The sequence below is a fragment of the Salvelinus sp. IW2-2015 genome, linkage group LG17 (assembly GCF_002910315.2).
Source record: "Salvelinus sp. IW2-2015 linkage group LG17, ASM291031v2, whole genome shotgun sequence".
Classification (NCBI taxonomy): Eukaryota; Metazoa; Chordata; class Actinopteri; order Salmoniformes; family Salmonidae; genus Salvelinus; species Salvelinus sp. IW2-2015.
The window spans coordinates 36,422,071-36,435,448 of record NC_036857.1 but is presented as its reverse complement, the minus strand read 5'-3'; the positions used below and the strand labels follow the sequence as shown (position 1 = coordinate 36,435,448).

Sequence of the window (13,378 nt, the reverse complement as noted above, 5' to 3'; positions counted from 1 at the left end):
ATAAACTTGTCATGGTCATTTGTATATCTGTGAGCAATTAATTTAAATTAAAAAAAGCATTTTGTGAAGTAAACTTAGGCAACACAACAGGAACCACCAAAAAGATGTTAATCAGCAAAATTGGTGAATTCACAAAATTCCAAGGGACAAGCACTGCTGCTGGGCTGCATTCCTTTTCGTCTTTTGGCCAAATTACATTGAGTCACACAAGCACACATTCATCTAGCTCCAGGGTGAAGTTTCCTCAATGTACAGATTTAGGATCAGCTTCCTCTCCCACAATTCCAACCTTAACCATTAGAGTAGAAACTCAATACTGACCCAGGATCAGCATCTAGGGGCAACTTCACTCTACCCCTATTACTCACGTCATCTTCTGCAAAGACCGACAGGCTGAAGAATGCTCCCAGGAAGGACAGTCTCTGAACCTCTCGGCCCATCCCCGGGCCCAGAGACTTGGGACACCACAGGGACAGAGATGTCATCTGGACAGGACACACACGAGACAGGCACATAAACTCAGCAAAAAAAATAAACTCACTTTTTCAGGACCCTGTCTTTCAAAGACAATTCGTAAAAATCAAAGGGTAATTTGAAAAGGGTTTAAACACTGTTTCTCATGCTTGATCAATGAACAATAAATAATTAATGAACATGTGTAGGAGTACATGAGATACATATATAACATATATACGTATAGGACAGCACATAGATGTATAAGCTAGCTGAACATTAAAAATAGACAATTGGACACTGGGGATAGGGGAGAACTGAACAAGGTGTACATTGACACATTGATGGAGGGAGGTGACACATTATGCTGACACGCTAAATAGTAGAGGGACCCATGGTCAGTTGCTTCTAAAAACCTATAGGACAGAATCTGCTGATTCCAATAAAGGCAAGCTGAACAGGGAGTACATTGACACATTAATGAAGGGAAGTGAGACTTTATGCTGACAAACTAAAAAGATAGAGGGTCCAGCCACCATTATAATCTAACTGAAAACAGATATGGGCGTTATAGGGCATGAACCAGTAGGAAGCTTGAACTAAAAGATAATGGTGGTGAAGGACTTGGGAAATGAAGGGTCATTTGCATAAGGGATGGACATAGTACTATGTGTGTATAAATAGAGTAGCTGGAGTTCTGAGAAAGGGTGTGTTCCGCGGGACATTCCAGCTGGCTATACAATTGTATTAAAAAGCATGTTTGATTTTACAAGTTCTTGTAAGCGTTATATTTGAACTGATTTTCCACGACACATGCACCTGTGGAATGGTCGTTAAGACACTAACAGCTTACAGACGGTAGGCAATTAAGGTCACAGTTATGAAAACGAGGGACACTAAAGAGGCCTTTCTACTGACTCTGAAAAACACCAAAAGAAAGATGCCCAGGGTCCCTGCTCATCTGCGTGAACGTGCCTTAGGCATGCATGAGGACTGCAGATGTGAGGAGGCATGAGGACTGCAGATGTGGCCAGGGCAATACATTGCAATGTCCGTACTAAGACAGCGCTACAGGGAGACAGGACGGACAGCTGATCGTCCTTGCAGTGGCAGACCACGTGTAACAACATCTGCACAGGATCGGTACAGCCGAACATCACACCTGCGGGACAGGTACAGGATGGCAGCAACTGCCCGATTTACACCAGGAAAGCGCAATCCCTCTCACATCCCTCTAACATCTCACAGCAAGAACTGGTAAATCTGGTACAGTCCATGAAGAGGTGATGCACTGCAGTACTTAATGCAGCTGGTGGCCACACCAGATACTGACTGTTACTTTTGATTTTGACCCCACCTTTGTTCAGGGACACATCATTCCATTTATATTAGTCACATGTCTGTGGAACTTGTTCATTTTATGTCTCAGTTGTTGAATCTTGTTAAGTTTGCTGAAAATAAACGCAGTTGACAGTGAGGACGTTTCTTTTTTTGCTGAGCTAACATGGTGACTATTACATTACTAAGGCATACTTGATTGGTAACGGCAGTCACCAATACCACTACCCTGACAATTCAAATTGCATGTGACCTGTACAACACCCCTTCACAATGTGAAACAATGTTTGTGTCTTCTGCCTATTGTAGATCTTTGTAACGCAACCCAGCTCAAGCTCCTGAGGACACCACCTATGCTTTTTTCTCACCAAGGCACTATTACGAATGGAATTGCCTTACATCATGGTTCGCACTGATTTCAAACTCTGATGGGCACGATTCTAGTGTCGCTAAAAACAGTATAAGCTTAGTGCCGTCGGAAAGTATTCCGACACCTTGACTTTTCACATTTTTTTTAGGTTAAAGCCTTAAAAATTATAATCCCTCAGCAATCTACAAAAACAACATATTTACATAAGTTTTCAGACCATTTTCTGTGAGACTCGAAATTGAGCTCAGGTGCATCCTGTTTCCATTGATCGTTCTTGAGATGTTTCTACAACTTGACTGGAGTCCACCTGTGGTAAATTCAATTGATCGGACATTATTTGGAAAGGCACACATCTGTCTATATAAGGTCCCACAGTTGACAGTGCATGTCAGAGCAAAAACCAAGCCATGAAGTCGAAGGAATTGTCCGTAGAGCTCCGAGACAGGATTGTGAGAAACAAGATTCTCTGGTCTGATGAAACCAAGATTGAACTCTTTGGCCTGAATGACAAGCGTCACATCTGGAGGAAACCTGGCTCCATCCCTACGGTGACGCATGGTGGTGGCAGCATCATACTGTGGGGATGTTTTTCAGCAACAGTGACTGGGAGACTAGTCAGGATGGAGGAAAAGATGAACGGAGCAAAGTACAAAGAGATCCTTGATTAAAACCTGCTTCAGAGCGCTCAGGACCTCCGACTGGGGCAAAGGTTCACCTTCCAACAGGACAACGAACCTAAGCACACAGCCAAGACAACGCTTCGTGGCTTCGGGACAAGTCTCTGAATATCCCTGAGTGGCCCAGCCAGAGCCCGGAGTTTAACCCAATCGAACATCTCTGGAGAGACCTGAAAATAGCTGTGCAGGAACACTACCCATCCAACCTGACAGAACATGAGAAGATCTGCAGAGAAGAATGGGAGAAACTCCACACATACAGGTGTGCCAAGCTTGTAGCATCATACCCAAGAAGACTCGAGGCTGTAATCGCTGCCAAAGGTGCTTCAACAAAGTACTAGTAAAGGGTATAAATACCTATGTAACTATGATGTTTATTTTTTTATAAATTAGCAAAAAAATAATGAAAAACCTATTTCTGCTTTGTCATTATGGGGTATTGTGTGTAGATTATGTTTAAAAAAAAGATATACATGTTAGAATAAGGCTGTAACCTAAAAATGTGGAAAAAGTCAAGGTGTCTGAACACTTTCTGAAGGCATATATTCCTTATTTACGCATAAGGGGATTTTGTCTATGTCCCAAAGGGCACCCAATTTCCTTTATGGTGCAATACTTTTGACCACAGCACCACGGGACCTAGTGAAAAGTAGTGCACTACAAAGGGAATAGGGTTCCATTTGGGACGCATCCTTTGTCTTCCCATGGGGAAGAAGAGAGGAACTATGGAGGAGATTGTTAGCTAATTCTAAGGGGTGTAACGGTGAACCTATAGTTCGGGTACGTATTGTGGTTTTGGGGTCATGGTTCGGTTTCGGTACAGCGGGAAAATTAAATGTCAACAGTTACTGTAGTTAACTTATGTTTATTTAAGAAAATACAAAGTGTTGATAATCCTAATTCTATATGGTTACGAGTCATAATGCCTGATGAGAGCACAATCAAAAATCCCAACACTTTGTATATTTTTACATGAAAAAACAAACAATTACTCAACACTAAAATAAAGTGCAATATGCATGTGAAATCAATGTAAACATGGCTATGACATTGTATTGGCCTGTGCTAGAACGTTTTCTAACAAAGAAAAATCATAAAGGGGGTGATTCTTTTGCACCGTACTTCTACTTTCCCACTCTGGGGTAATGAGATGTCACTTAAGTAGCACTGTAGCCCTGGAGGGCCATCCATCTGTAGTAAGCTCAACACACGGTGCATTGGCCAATTCATCGATTTTGCTTGATTATATAGAGCGGGTAGTACCAGTTTGCTGAAATGGGTGCGAGAGGGCGAAGTTTGTATCGTGGCTCGCGCACTTTCACGAGGTGCTGAAACCCCCTATTCTTCTCAACCACTGAGAATGGGCGCATATCCACGGCTATAAACATACCTATCGCTCTTGTAATTTCTTTGACCCGGTCAGAATCAGCTGCAAAGGGCTGCTTAAATGTATGGGGAATATGTGGTTGTGTGGTTGTTTTGCATTTCTGTCTTGGTAGGAATACTGGGGTGATGTCGGCGTAAATGTGACAACATGTTTGAGGTCTCTCTGTCCATCGCCGTAGTAATCTACTGGGAAGCCAAAATGTTCCCAAACGGAAGATTCTCCTGGTTTATCTACCTCACCACTCGCCATCGTACAGAACAAGTTCCCGGCTGCACCTCACGAAAGGCCAGCTTGAAGTGCCACAATTAAGATTTAAATGTTGATTACAACGTGCGCATAGGCTCTAGTTGTTTTAACGGAAAAGCCTGAAATTTATTTTAGATCAGATTTACTCAAGTAGCATACAATGCAGCGAAGGCATAGCCTCTAGGCCTAGTGTTTAATGTTTTTATGTATTAATTCATGTTCAGTGTGGACCGAACCGAGGTCCCTGTACTGAATGGTTTAGTACGAAAAAAAGTACCTTTAAACGCCTACAAATTATGTAATAGATGAAGAGATAAGAACGATGTCTCAGTCTCTACGAACATACTCACCAAATTGCACATGGGGTGAGTCTTCCCAAACTTGATCTCACAGAGCTCAGCTAAAGCCTGTAGAAAACAAAACACGTCGTAAGTGAACGTAAATAAACACCCATCCAAAATAGCCTCATAACATTGACCATTGACTGTTAAATGACCATATTCAAATGTGACCTTCAATTAAGTTTCCGTCACCTGGTGTAAAAAAATAAATAAATACCCGATGTCATCTTATGGCACGTGTGTTGTTACCCAGCCTTGAGTTTGAGTACTGGGAGCCATAGAAATGTAATTACTAGCCACTCAGACCACGGCAATTTGAATGGAACCCACGTGCACACTCAATATTGCAACCGGTCCACCAATAACAGAACCATTGACTTCAATGGGAAAATTCCCATTCTTGAATATATATTTCTATGGTGGGAGCCTATAAGGTTCGCTCAGGGTTTACTGGCTCGTCACGCTAGCAGAGGTTCAGCCATACCGGGAACATAATCCATTTGGCACATCTCAAACYCCCCCCCCCCCCATCAGTTAAATAGACAGGCTCTCTCACAGGCTGCACTACTTCTCCGCTGCCACCTTACCATGAGGGGGAACTTAAAGTTGTCACTGTCGAAGGAACATTCTTTCACAGCCAGAGCCAGCCCTTGAAGGATTGGAACGAAGATCTGAAAGACACATAAGAGCAGGTGAGCAAATGAGGATTGCACCACAGTAAAGATAGCTGAAAATCAACATGGTGAAATGTACAGGATAACTTGGTATAATAGGGGGGAAAATCGTCTGCATTTCACATGGATTTTTCTCAAGTGTTTGATCGAATTCTCAATTACCAAATGTTTTCTAATTGACCTTTAAATGATTGGTCTTACCTATTACTAGCTTGGACAACGTCACACTAATAAAAGCATAGTCTGTGTGTCATTCAGTCTGTCGGTTGAGCCCACCTGTCTAAAGACCTCCTCCTGGTGGGTCATGCAGGCCAGCTCCTGGATAAAGCCATACGGCAGGTTTCGGCACAGCATGTAGGGCACCAGCAGGGACTGCTGCAGGGGGCTCCTGAGTGGAGGGGCAAGGGGAGGAGGAACGCTTTTACTCAGACACACAACCTGAACCATGTCACCTGGCCAAATACTAGTTTGAGACCAAATTAGGAGCRTATTTTGAATAAGAAAATGTGCATTGTATTCTTGTTTTCTACCATTTAACAATTGGCAGAAGAGGCATTCTTACAAAAGCCTATTTTATACTGTACGTATGTTTGCGCCGAGTTACTAAAAGCGTTGAGTTACTATAACGAACATATTAAAAATATTTCAAGAGCAGCTTTTTCCATCTTCATAACACTGCAAAACAAATCTGAAACTTTGTCAGAAACTAATCCATGCTTTTGTCACTTCAAGATTAAACACTGCAATGCTCTACTCTCCAGCTAGCACTAAATAAACTTCCGCTAGTGCTAAATACATCTGCTAGAATCTTGACTAGAACCCCAAAATGATAATCTAAATATATCATTTTACTCCAGGGCTAGCCACTCTACACTGGCTTGATGTTAAGGCTAGGGCTGATTAAGGTTTTACTGATAATCTCATTACATTGACAAGCTCTTACCCATCTCTCCGATTTTGTCCTGCCGTACATACCTACATGTATGTGTATGCTGCAGTCACAAAACGCAGGCCTTATTGTCCCTAGAATTTCTAAGCAAACAGCTGGAGGCAGGGCTTTCTCCGAGAGATCGCCATTCTACTTATCCATGTGAGAGACGCAGACTCGGTCTCAATCGATAAGTCTTTACTGAAGACTCATCTCTTCAGTAGGTCCAATGACTGAGCAGTCTGGCCAAAAGGTGCTAATGTGAACGGCAAGGCATTGGAGTGACGAACCACCCTTGCAGTCTTTGCCTGGCCGGCTCCTCCTCTCTCCACTGGGATTCTCTGGTTTGCTAGTGCTCTCTCATGCCGTCCCTAGAAGGAGTGCATCACGTCTTGCCCAGCTTTTTTCACTATACTCGACTTGAGTGGGTAGTCACTGACATCTTCCTGTTCGGTCACGCGCCCCCTCGGGCTCGTGTGGTGGGGGAGATCATCGAGGGCTGTACGATGCCTCATCTCAGGGTAGTAAGTTTGTCTGTTGATATCTCTCTGGTGGTGGGAGGCTGTGCTTCGGCAAAGTGAGTGGGGTTATATTCTGCCTGGTTTGTCCTGTCCAGGGGAATTGTCAGACGGGACCACGGTGTCCCCCGACCCCCGTCTCAGTATGTATGCTGCAATAGTCTACACAATATATACAAAAGTATGTGGACACCCCTTCAAATTAGTGGATTCGGCTATTTCAGCCACACCCGTTGCTGACTTGAATGAAATTGAGCAACAACACAGAGCTTAAAAATAGTCTGTCCTCGTTTGCAACACTCACTACGGTGTTCCAAACTGCTTCTGGAAGTAACATCAGCACAATAAATGTTCGCTGGGACGTTCATGAAATGGGTTTCTTTCGCAGAGCAGCCGACAGAAAGCTAAGATCACCATGCGCAATGCCAAGCGTCGGCTGGAGTGGCGTAAAACTCGCTGCCATTGGACTCTGGAGCAGTAAAAACACGTTCTCTGGAGTGATGAATAACGCTTCACCATCTGGTAGTGCGACAGGCGAATCTGGGTTTGGCGGATGCCAGGAGAACGCTACCTGCCCCAATACATAGTGCCAACTGTAAAGTTTGGTGAAGGAGGAATAATGGTCTGGGGCTGTATTTCATGGTTCAGGCTAGGCCCCTTAGTTCCAGTGAAGGGAAATTTTAACGCTACAGCATACAATGACATTCTAGACAATTCTGTGCTTACAATTTTGCGGCAACTGTATGGGGAAGACTCTTTCCTGTTTCAGCATGACAATGCCCCTGTGCACAAAGCAAGGTCCATACAGAAATGGTTTGTCATGATCGGTGTGGAAGAACTTGACTGGCCTGCACAGAGCCCTGACCTCAACCCCATCAAACACCTTTGGGATGAATTGAAATGTCGACTGCGAGCCAGGCCTAATCGCCCAACATCAGTGCCCGACCTAACTAATGCTCGTGGCTGAATGGAAGCAAGTCCCCATAGCAATGTTCCAACATGTGGTGGAAAGCCTTCCCAGTAGAATGGAGGCTGTTATAGCAGCAAAGGGAGGACCAAATCTATATCAATGCACATGATTTTGGAATGAGATGTTCAACAAGCAGGTGACCGCATACTTTTGGTCATGTAGTGTATGTGCCGAGGGGCTACGGTCAATCAGTCATCTCTGATGTATTTCTCCTGTGTGATCTTAAGGATGCTACCTCGATTTCTCCAGACTTTCGCTCTTCCTTCCCGGAGGACCATACCTCAGAACTACCTGGCCACTCCTGACTGTCTTAGTCCCCAATCCACCTGGTTGGGCTGCTGACCCAGTTTCTGCTGTTCTGACTGCAGCTATGGAACCCTGACCTGCTTCTGCCTCTCACTATACTATGAAACAAAGATAAATTATATAAAGGATGATAGTAAAAAAAGCATTGGAGCACCTTCAATGAAATTTTGGGCAAAAAGGCAAACTCAGCTCCAACATTCATTGAATCAGATGGCTCATTCGTTACAAAACCCACTGATATTGCCAACTATTTTAATGATTTTTTAAATTGGCATGATTAGCAAAATTGGGCATAACATGCCAGCAACAAATGCAGACACTACACATCTAAGTACAGCACCAGTCAAAAGTTTGGACACAGCTACTCATTCAAGGGTTTTTGGTTATTTGTATTATTTTCTACACTGTAAAATAATAGTGAAGACATCACAACTATGAAATAACAAATAAGTAATCATGTAGTAACCCCAAAAAAGTGTCAAATCAAAATATATTTTTGATTCTTCAAAGTAGCCACCCTTCGCCTTGACAGCTTTGCGCACACTTGGCATTCTCTCAACCAGCTTCACCTGGAATGCTTTTCCAACAGTCTTGGAGTTCCCACATATGCGGAGCACTTGTTTGCTGCTTTTCCTTCACTCTGCGGTCCAACTTAACCCAAACCATCTCAATTGGGTTGAGGTCGGGGGATTGTACAGGCCAGGTCATCTGATGCAGCACTCCATCACTCTCCTTCTTGGTCAAATAGCCCTTACACAGCCTGGAGGTGTGTTGGGTCATTGTCCTGTTGAAAAACAAATGATAGTGGGACTAAGCGCAAACCAGATGGGATGGCGTATTGCTGCAGAATCCTGTTGTAGCCATGCTTGTTAAGTATGCCTGAATTTGAAATAAATCAGAGAGATGTCAGCAGCAAAGCACCCCCACACAATTACACCTCCTCCATGCTTCAAGGTGGGAACGACACATGCGGAGATCATCCGTTCACTTACTCTGCGTCTTACAAAGACACGGCGGTGGTAAGCAAAAAGCTCAAAGGACAGATTTCCACCAGTCTAATTTCCATTGCTCGTGTTTCTTGGCCCAAGCAAGTCTCTTCTTCTTATTGGTGTCCTTTGGTAATGGTTTCTTTGCAGCAACTCGACCATGAAGGCCTGATTCATGCAGTCTCCTCTGAACAGTTGATGTGTGTCTGTTACTTCCACTCTGTGAAGCATTTATTTGGGCTGCAATCTGAGGTGCAGTTAACTCGAATGAACGTATCCTCTGCAGCAGAGGTAACTCGGTCTTCCTTTCCGGTGGCGGTCCTCATGAGAGCCAGTTTCATAGCGCTTGATGGTTTTTGCGACTGCACTTGAAGAAACTATCAAAGTTGTTGACATTTTCCGGATTGACTGACCTTCATGTCTTAAAGTAATGATGGACTGTCGTTTCTCTTTGCTTATTTGAGCTGTTCTTGCCATAATATGGACTTGGTCTTTTACCAAATAGGGCTATCTTCTGTATACCACCCCTACCTTGCCACAACAACTGATTGGCTCAAACACATTAAGAAGTAAAGAAATTCCACAAATTAACTTTTAACAAGGCACACCTGTTAACTGAAATGGATTCCAGGTGACTCATGAAGCTGGTTGAGAGAATGCCCAAAGTGTGCAAAGCTGTCATCAAGTCAAAGGGTGGCTACTTTGAAGAATCTCAAATATAAAATACATTTTGCTTTGTTTAACACTTTTTTGGTTACTACATGATTCCATATGTGTTATTTCATAGATTTGATGTCTTCACGAATATTCTACAATGTAGAAAATAGTAAAAATAAACCCCTTGAATGAGTAAGTGTGTCCAAACGTTTGACTGGTATATCTGACCAAATTATGAAAGACAAGCATTGTACATTTGAATTCCTTCAAATGAGTTTAAAAGACTTTTTAAAAAAGTATTGTCTATCAACTATGACAAGCCACCGGTGTCTGACAACTTGGATGGAAAATTACTGAGGATAATAATGGATGATATTGCCCCTCCTATTTTGCCTTAACTTCAATGTAAGTCTTCTAGAAAGTGTGCGCCCTCAGGCCTGGAGGGAAGCAAAAGTAATTCCGCTACCTAAGAATAGTAAAGCGCACTTTACTGGCTCAAAAAGCCGACCAATCAGCCTTTAACCAACCCTTATTAAACTTTTGGAAAACATTTTGTTCGACCAGATGCAATGCTATTTTACAGTAAACAAATTGACAGACTTTCAGCATGCTTATAGGGAAGGGCATTCAACAAGCACAGCACTTACACAAATGAATGATGATTGGCTGAGAGAAATGAATGATAAAAAGATGCATGTAAATGGCTCAAAGTGGAGGAGAGATTGACTTCATTACTACTTGTTTTTGTAAGAAATGTTGACATGCTGAATGCACCGAGGTGTTTGTTTAAACTACTAGCACACAGCTCGGACACCCATGCATATGTCACCAGAGGTCTCTTCACAATCCACAAGTCCAGAACAGACTATAGGAGGCGCACAATACTACATAGAGTCATGACACAGGAGCTAGCACACAAACTCTAAACACACGGTGTAATATTGTTGTATGATGGTATTCTACATTTTAGATATGAAGTGGTAAACTAATGTTATGTTTAATCTGTAATTATGTGTTGGATCCCTAATAGATACAAATACTCTGTCTGAATGCTCGGCTATGAAAAGCCAACTGACTCCTGAGGTGCTGACCTGTTGCACCCTCTACAACCACTATGATTATTATTTCACCCTGCTGGTTATATATGAACGTTTCAACATCTTGAACAACAATCTTCACTGACATAACCAGAAGAAGACTGGCGACTCCTCAGACCCTGACTGCTCTAAGTTTCTTCCTAGGTTTGCGCCTTTCTAGGGAGTTTTTCCTAGCCACCATGCTTCTACATCTGCATTGCTTGCTCTTCTGAGTTTTAGGCTGGGTTTCTGTATAAGCACTTTGTGACATCTGCTGATGTAAAAAGGGCTTTATAAATAAATTGTACTGATTGACTGCGTCGATCTACTAAACTGAGGCTACACACGCTTGCGACTATGCAAGCTGGCCATTTTGCGTAGCTAATTTTCTTTCTTGCAATGCGTATTGCGTAGGATATAACTTAGGCTTTACTCAGACACACAACATACCTGGAACGAGTCTCCTGGCCAATACTATTTGGAGGAACAAACTTATTATTGACCAAATCCTTGCGTCATATACTTGTATTCTGCCCTTTAACAAGTGGTAGCATGCATGCTAACTAACTTGCTCAGAGAATGGTGAGAGGAAACTCTAGAGTGTGGGAGCAAAGGTGTAAAAGGCATGGCAAAATAATGTGTATATGTGAACCCAATGATAAATGAGTTGCTATGGTGCTCGAACAGTAGCTCCTGCTAGGGGTGATGAAATAGCAGACAAAAAGAACAAAACATGTATTTTCCATAGTTTAATTGCTGTTTTCTTCCATGTGTCTACGAGTAGATAATTGGGCTGTAAAAAAATATCTATTTGAAATAAATGGGTCATCTGAAACGAACATGCAACAGACCTAGACAGCTAGACACTCCTATTCAATGGCAGGGGAAACACTGATGAACAGAATAATAGAAATGACTGTATTATGACCACAGTATTGGAAGAGGTCACATGTGACAAGGAAGGTGTCAGACTGACCTGGGCTGCGTGAGGGCGCCCTGAAGGACAAGAGCGGCATGGGAAATGCACTGTGAGCGTATGTTGCTGAGGAGCTGGCTGACACCGGGGTGGCTGCAAATCTGAGAAGACAAGAGGAGGAGAGAGAAGTACAAGTTCAGTTTGTTTCGACACCATCAGGGCTGCTCATGTCAAGGTGACACTGTCTCCACATTCTTCTGCAGAATCATAATTTGGTCACAGAGGAGTGGCGCTTCCTCTCATCGTGAGCGGCATTGTGGTTAGGGCTGTTACGGTGACCGCATTACCACCACACCGCTGGTCACAAGTCATGACCGCAGTCAAATTCCATCTCACTGTTTAGTCATGTAACTAGTGTTAGGTTCTTATTTTTCTGAGTAAATAACTCACGGACACTAGAGAAGCTTAACCAAGTTGAATTCTTTTAACATTTCTCTCCATCCCAGTTATATACATCCCACTTTAGGACACTCCTCCTTCTCTCTCCAATCCTTACATCTTATGGTTCAACAGAAAGAAGGTAACCAGATACTAAACCCTGATCACTCCCCTAGGGGAATTGACCTCAACCCCTCCTTCCCCCAGTCCACAGATGTCTATCTGTCTCCCCTATCTCAACCGTTCGTTGCTCTACTCCCTTCCACCCAACGCATTCCAAAGCTATCCGTCTTCCCACAGAGAACCATTCACTTGACACACAAACCAGTCTCTTCCTATTCAAGGCTCGATCATTTATTTAATATCTCAATGTTCAAAGTTTAGCCGATTACAACACTAGGCTTCTCCAAAACTGTGCTCTGATGCTGCTGGTGGTCATTAGTAGCCTACCAAACTTGCTAACTGCCTGGTACTCAGCACTCTATTGTCTCTCTAATCACTGTGACATCAATGCAAATGTTTTCGAAAATCTAAATCAAAACACTTCATGAGAGCCCATGAGCTCATGTTGCGTAACATTTCTATAGGCTATGCAATTGTCTATAGAATGTATTAAAAATCAAAACCTATACCCCAACGTTTGTATCACAACTAAAGTTGCATAAATAACTAAATTAAGCATATAGGAGGACTTGTTTCTTTTCTTTAGACCTGTCTAAAATAAATAATGGATTTATTGCGATGGTGTAGGCTATATTACATGTATTTATTAGACTTTTTAAAATGTATATGTTCCAAAGGTCAGCATCAGTGGCTTGTAGGCTGTGCGTGGAAGCCAGGAGATGCTAAATGTGTTTATGTTCATTAAAAAGGTAAATTACCGTGAGACCGGCAGTTATTAGCTTAACAATCACCGGCTGACAAAATGTCATGACCGCCACAGCCCTAATTGTGGTCAGGCTCTTTGAACTCAATTGGGTATTACCTGATTTGTGTTGCGAGGGGTTTATGTTCATGTATATTGTCCATCTCTTTTAAATAACACGCATTTTAAATCAGAAAAGAGCGTTCCGATGTGCAAATGTAACTTTGCCTAA

At 42.7% G+C, this 13,378-nt stretch overlaps 1 protein-coding gene across 6 annotated transcripts in view; it reads right to left on the bottom strand.

Annotated features, from left to right (window-relative positions):
- LOC111976466 (ubiquitin conjugation factor E4 B) overlaps positions 1-13,378 on the bottom strand; it is a 69,703-nt gene that overhangs the window by 24,720 nt on the left and 31,605 nt on the right. For all 6 annotated transcript variants that reach the window (XM_024005298.2, XM_024005300.2, XM_024005301.2 and 3 more), the window contains 5 exons: positions 11,904-12,004; positions 5,763-5,874; positions 5,400-5,483; positions 4,822-4,878; positions 369-485 (listed from right to left, as the gene is read on the bottom strand). In XM_024005298.2, coding sequence (XP_023861066.1) covers positions 369-485; positions 4,822-4,878; positions 5,400-5,483; positions 5,763-5,874; positions 11,904-12,004 — 471 coding nt within the window. The remainder of the gene's footprint in view (positions 1-368; positions 486-4,821; positions 4,879-5,399; positions 5,484-5,762; positions 5,875-11,903; positions 12,005-13,378) is intronic.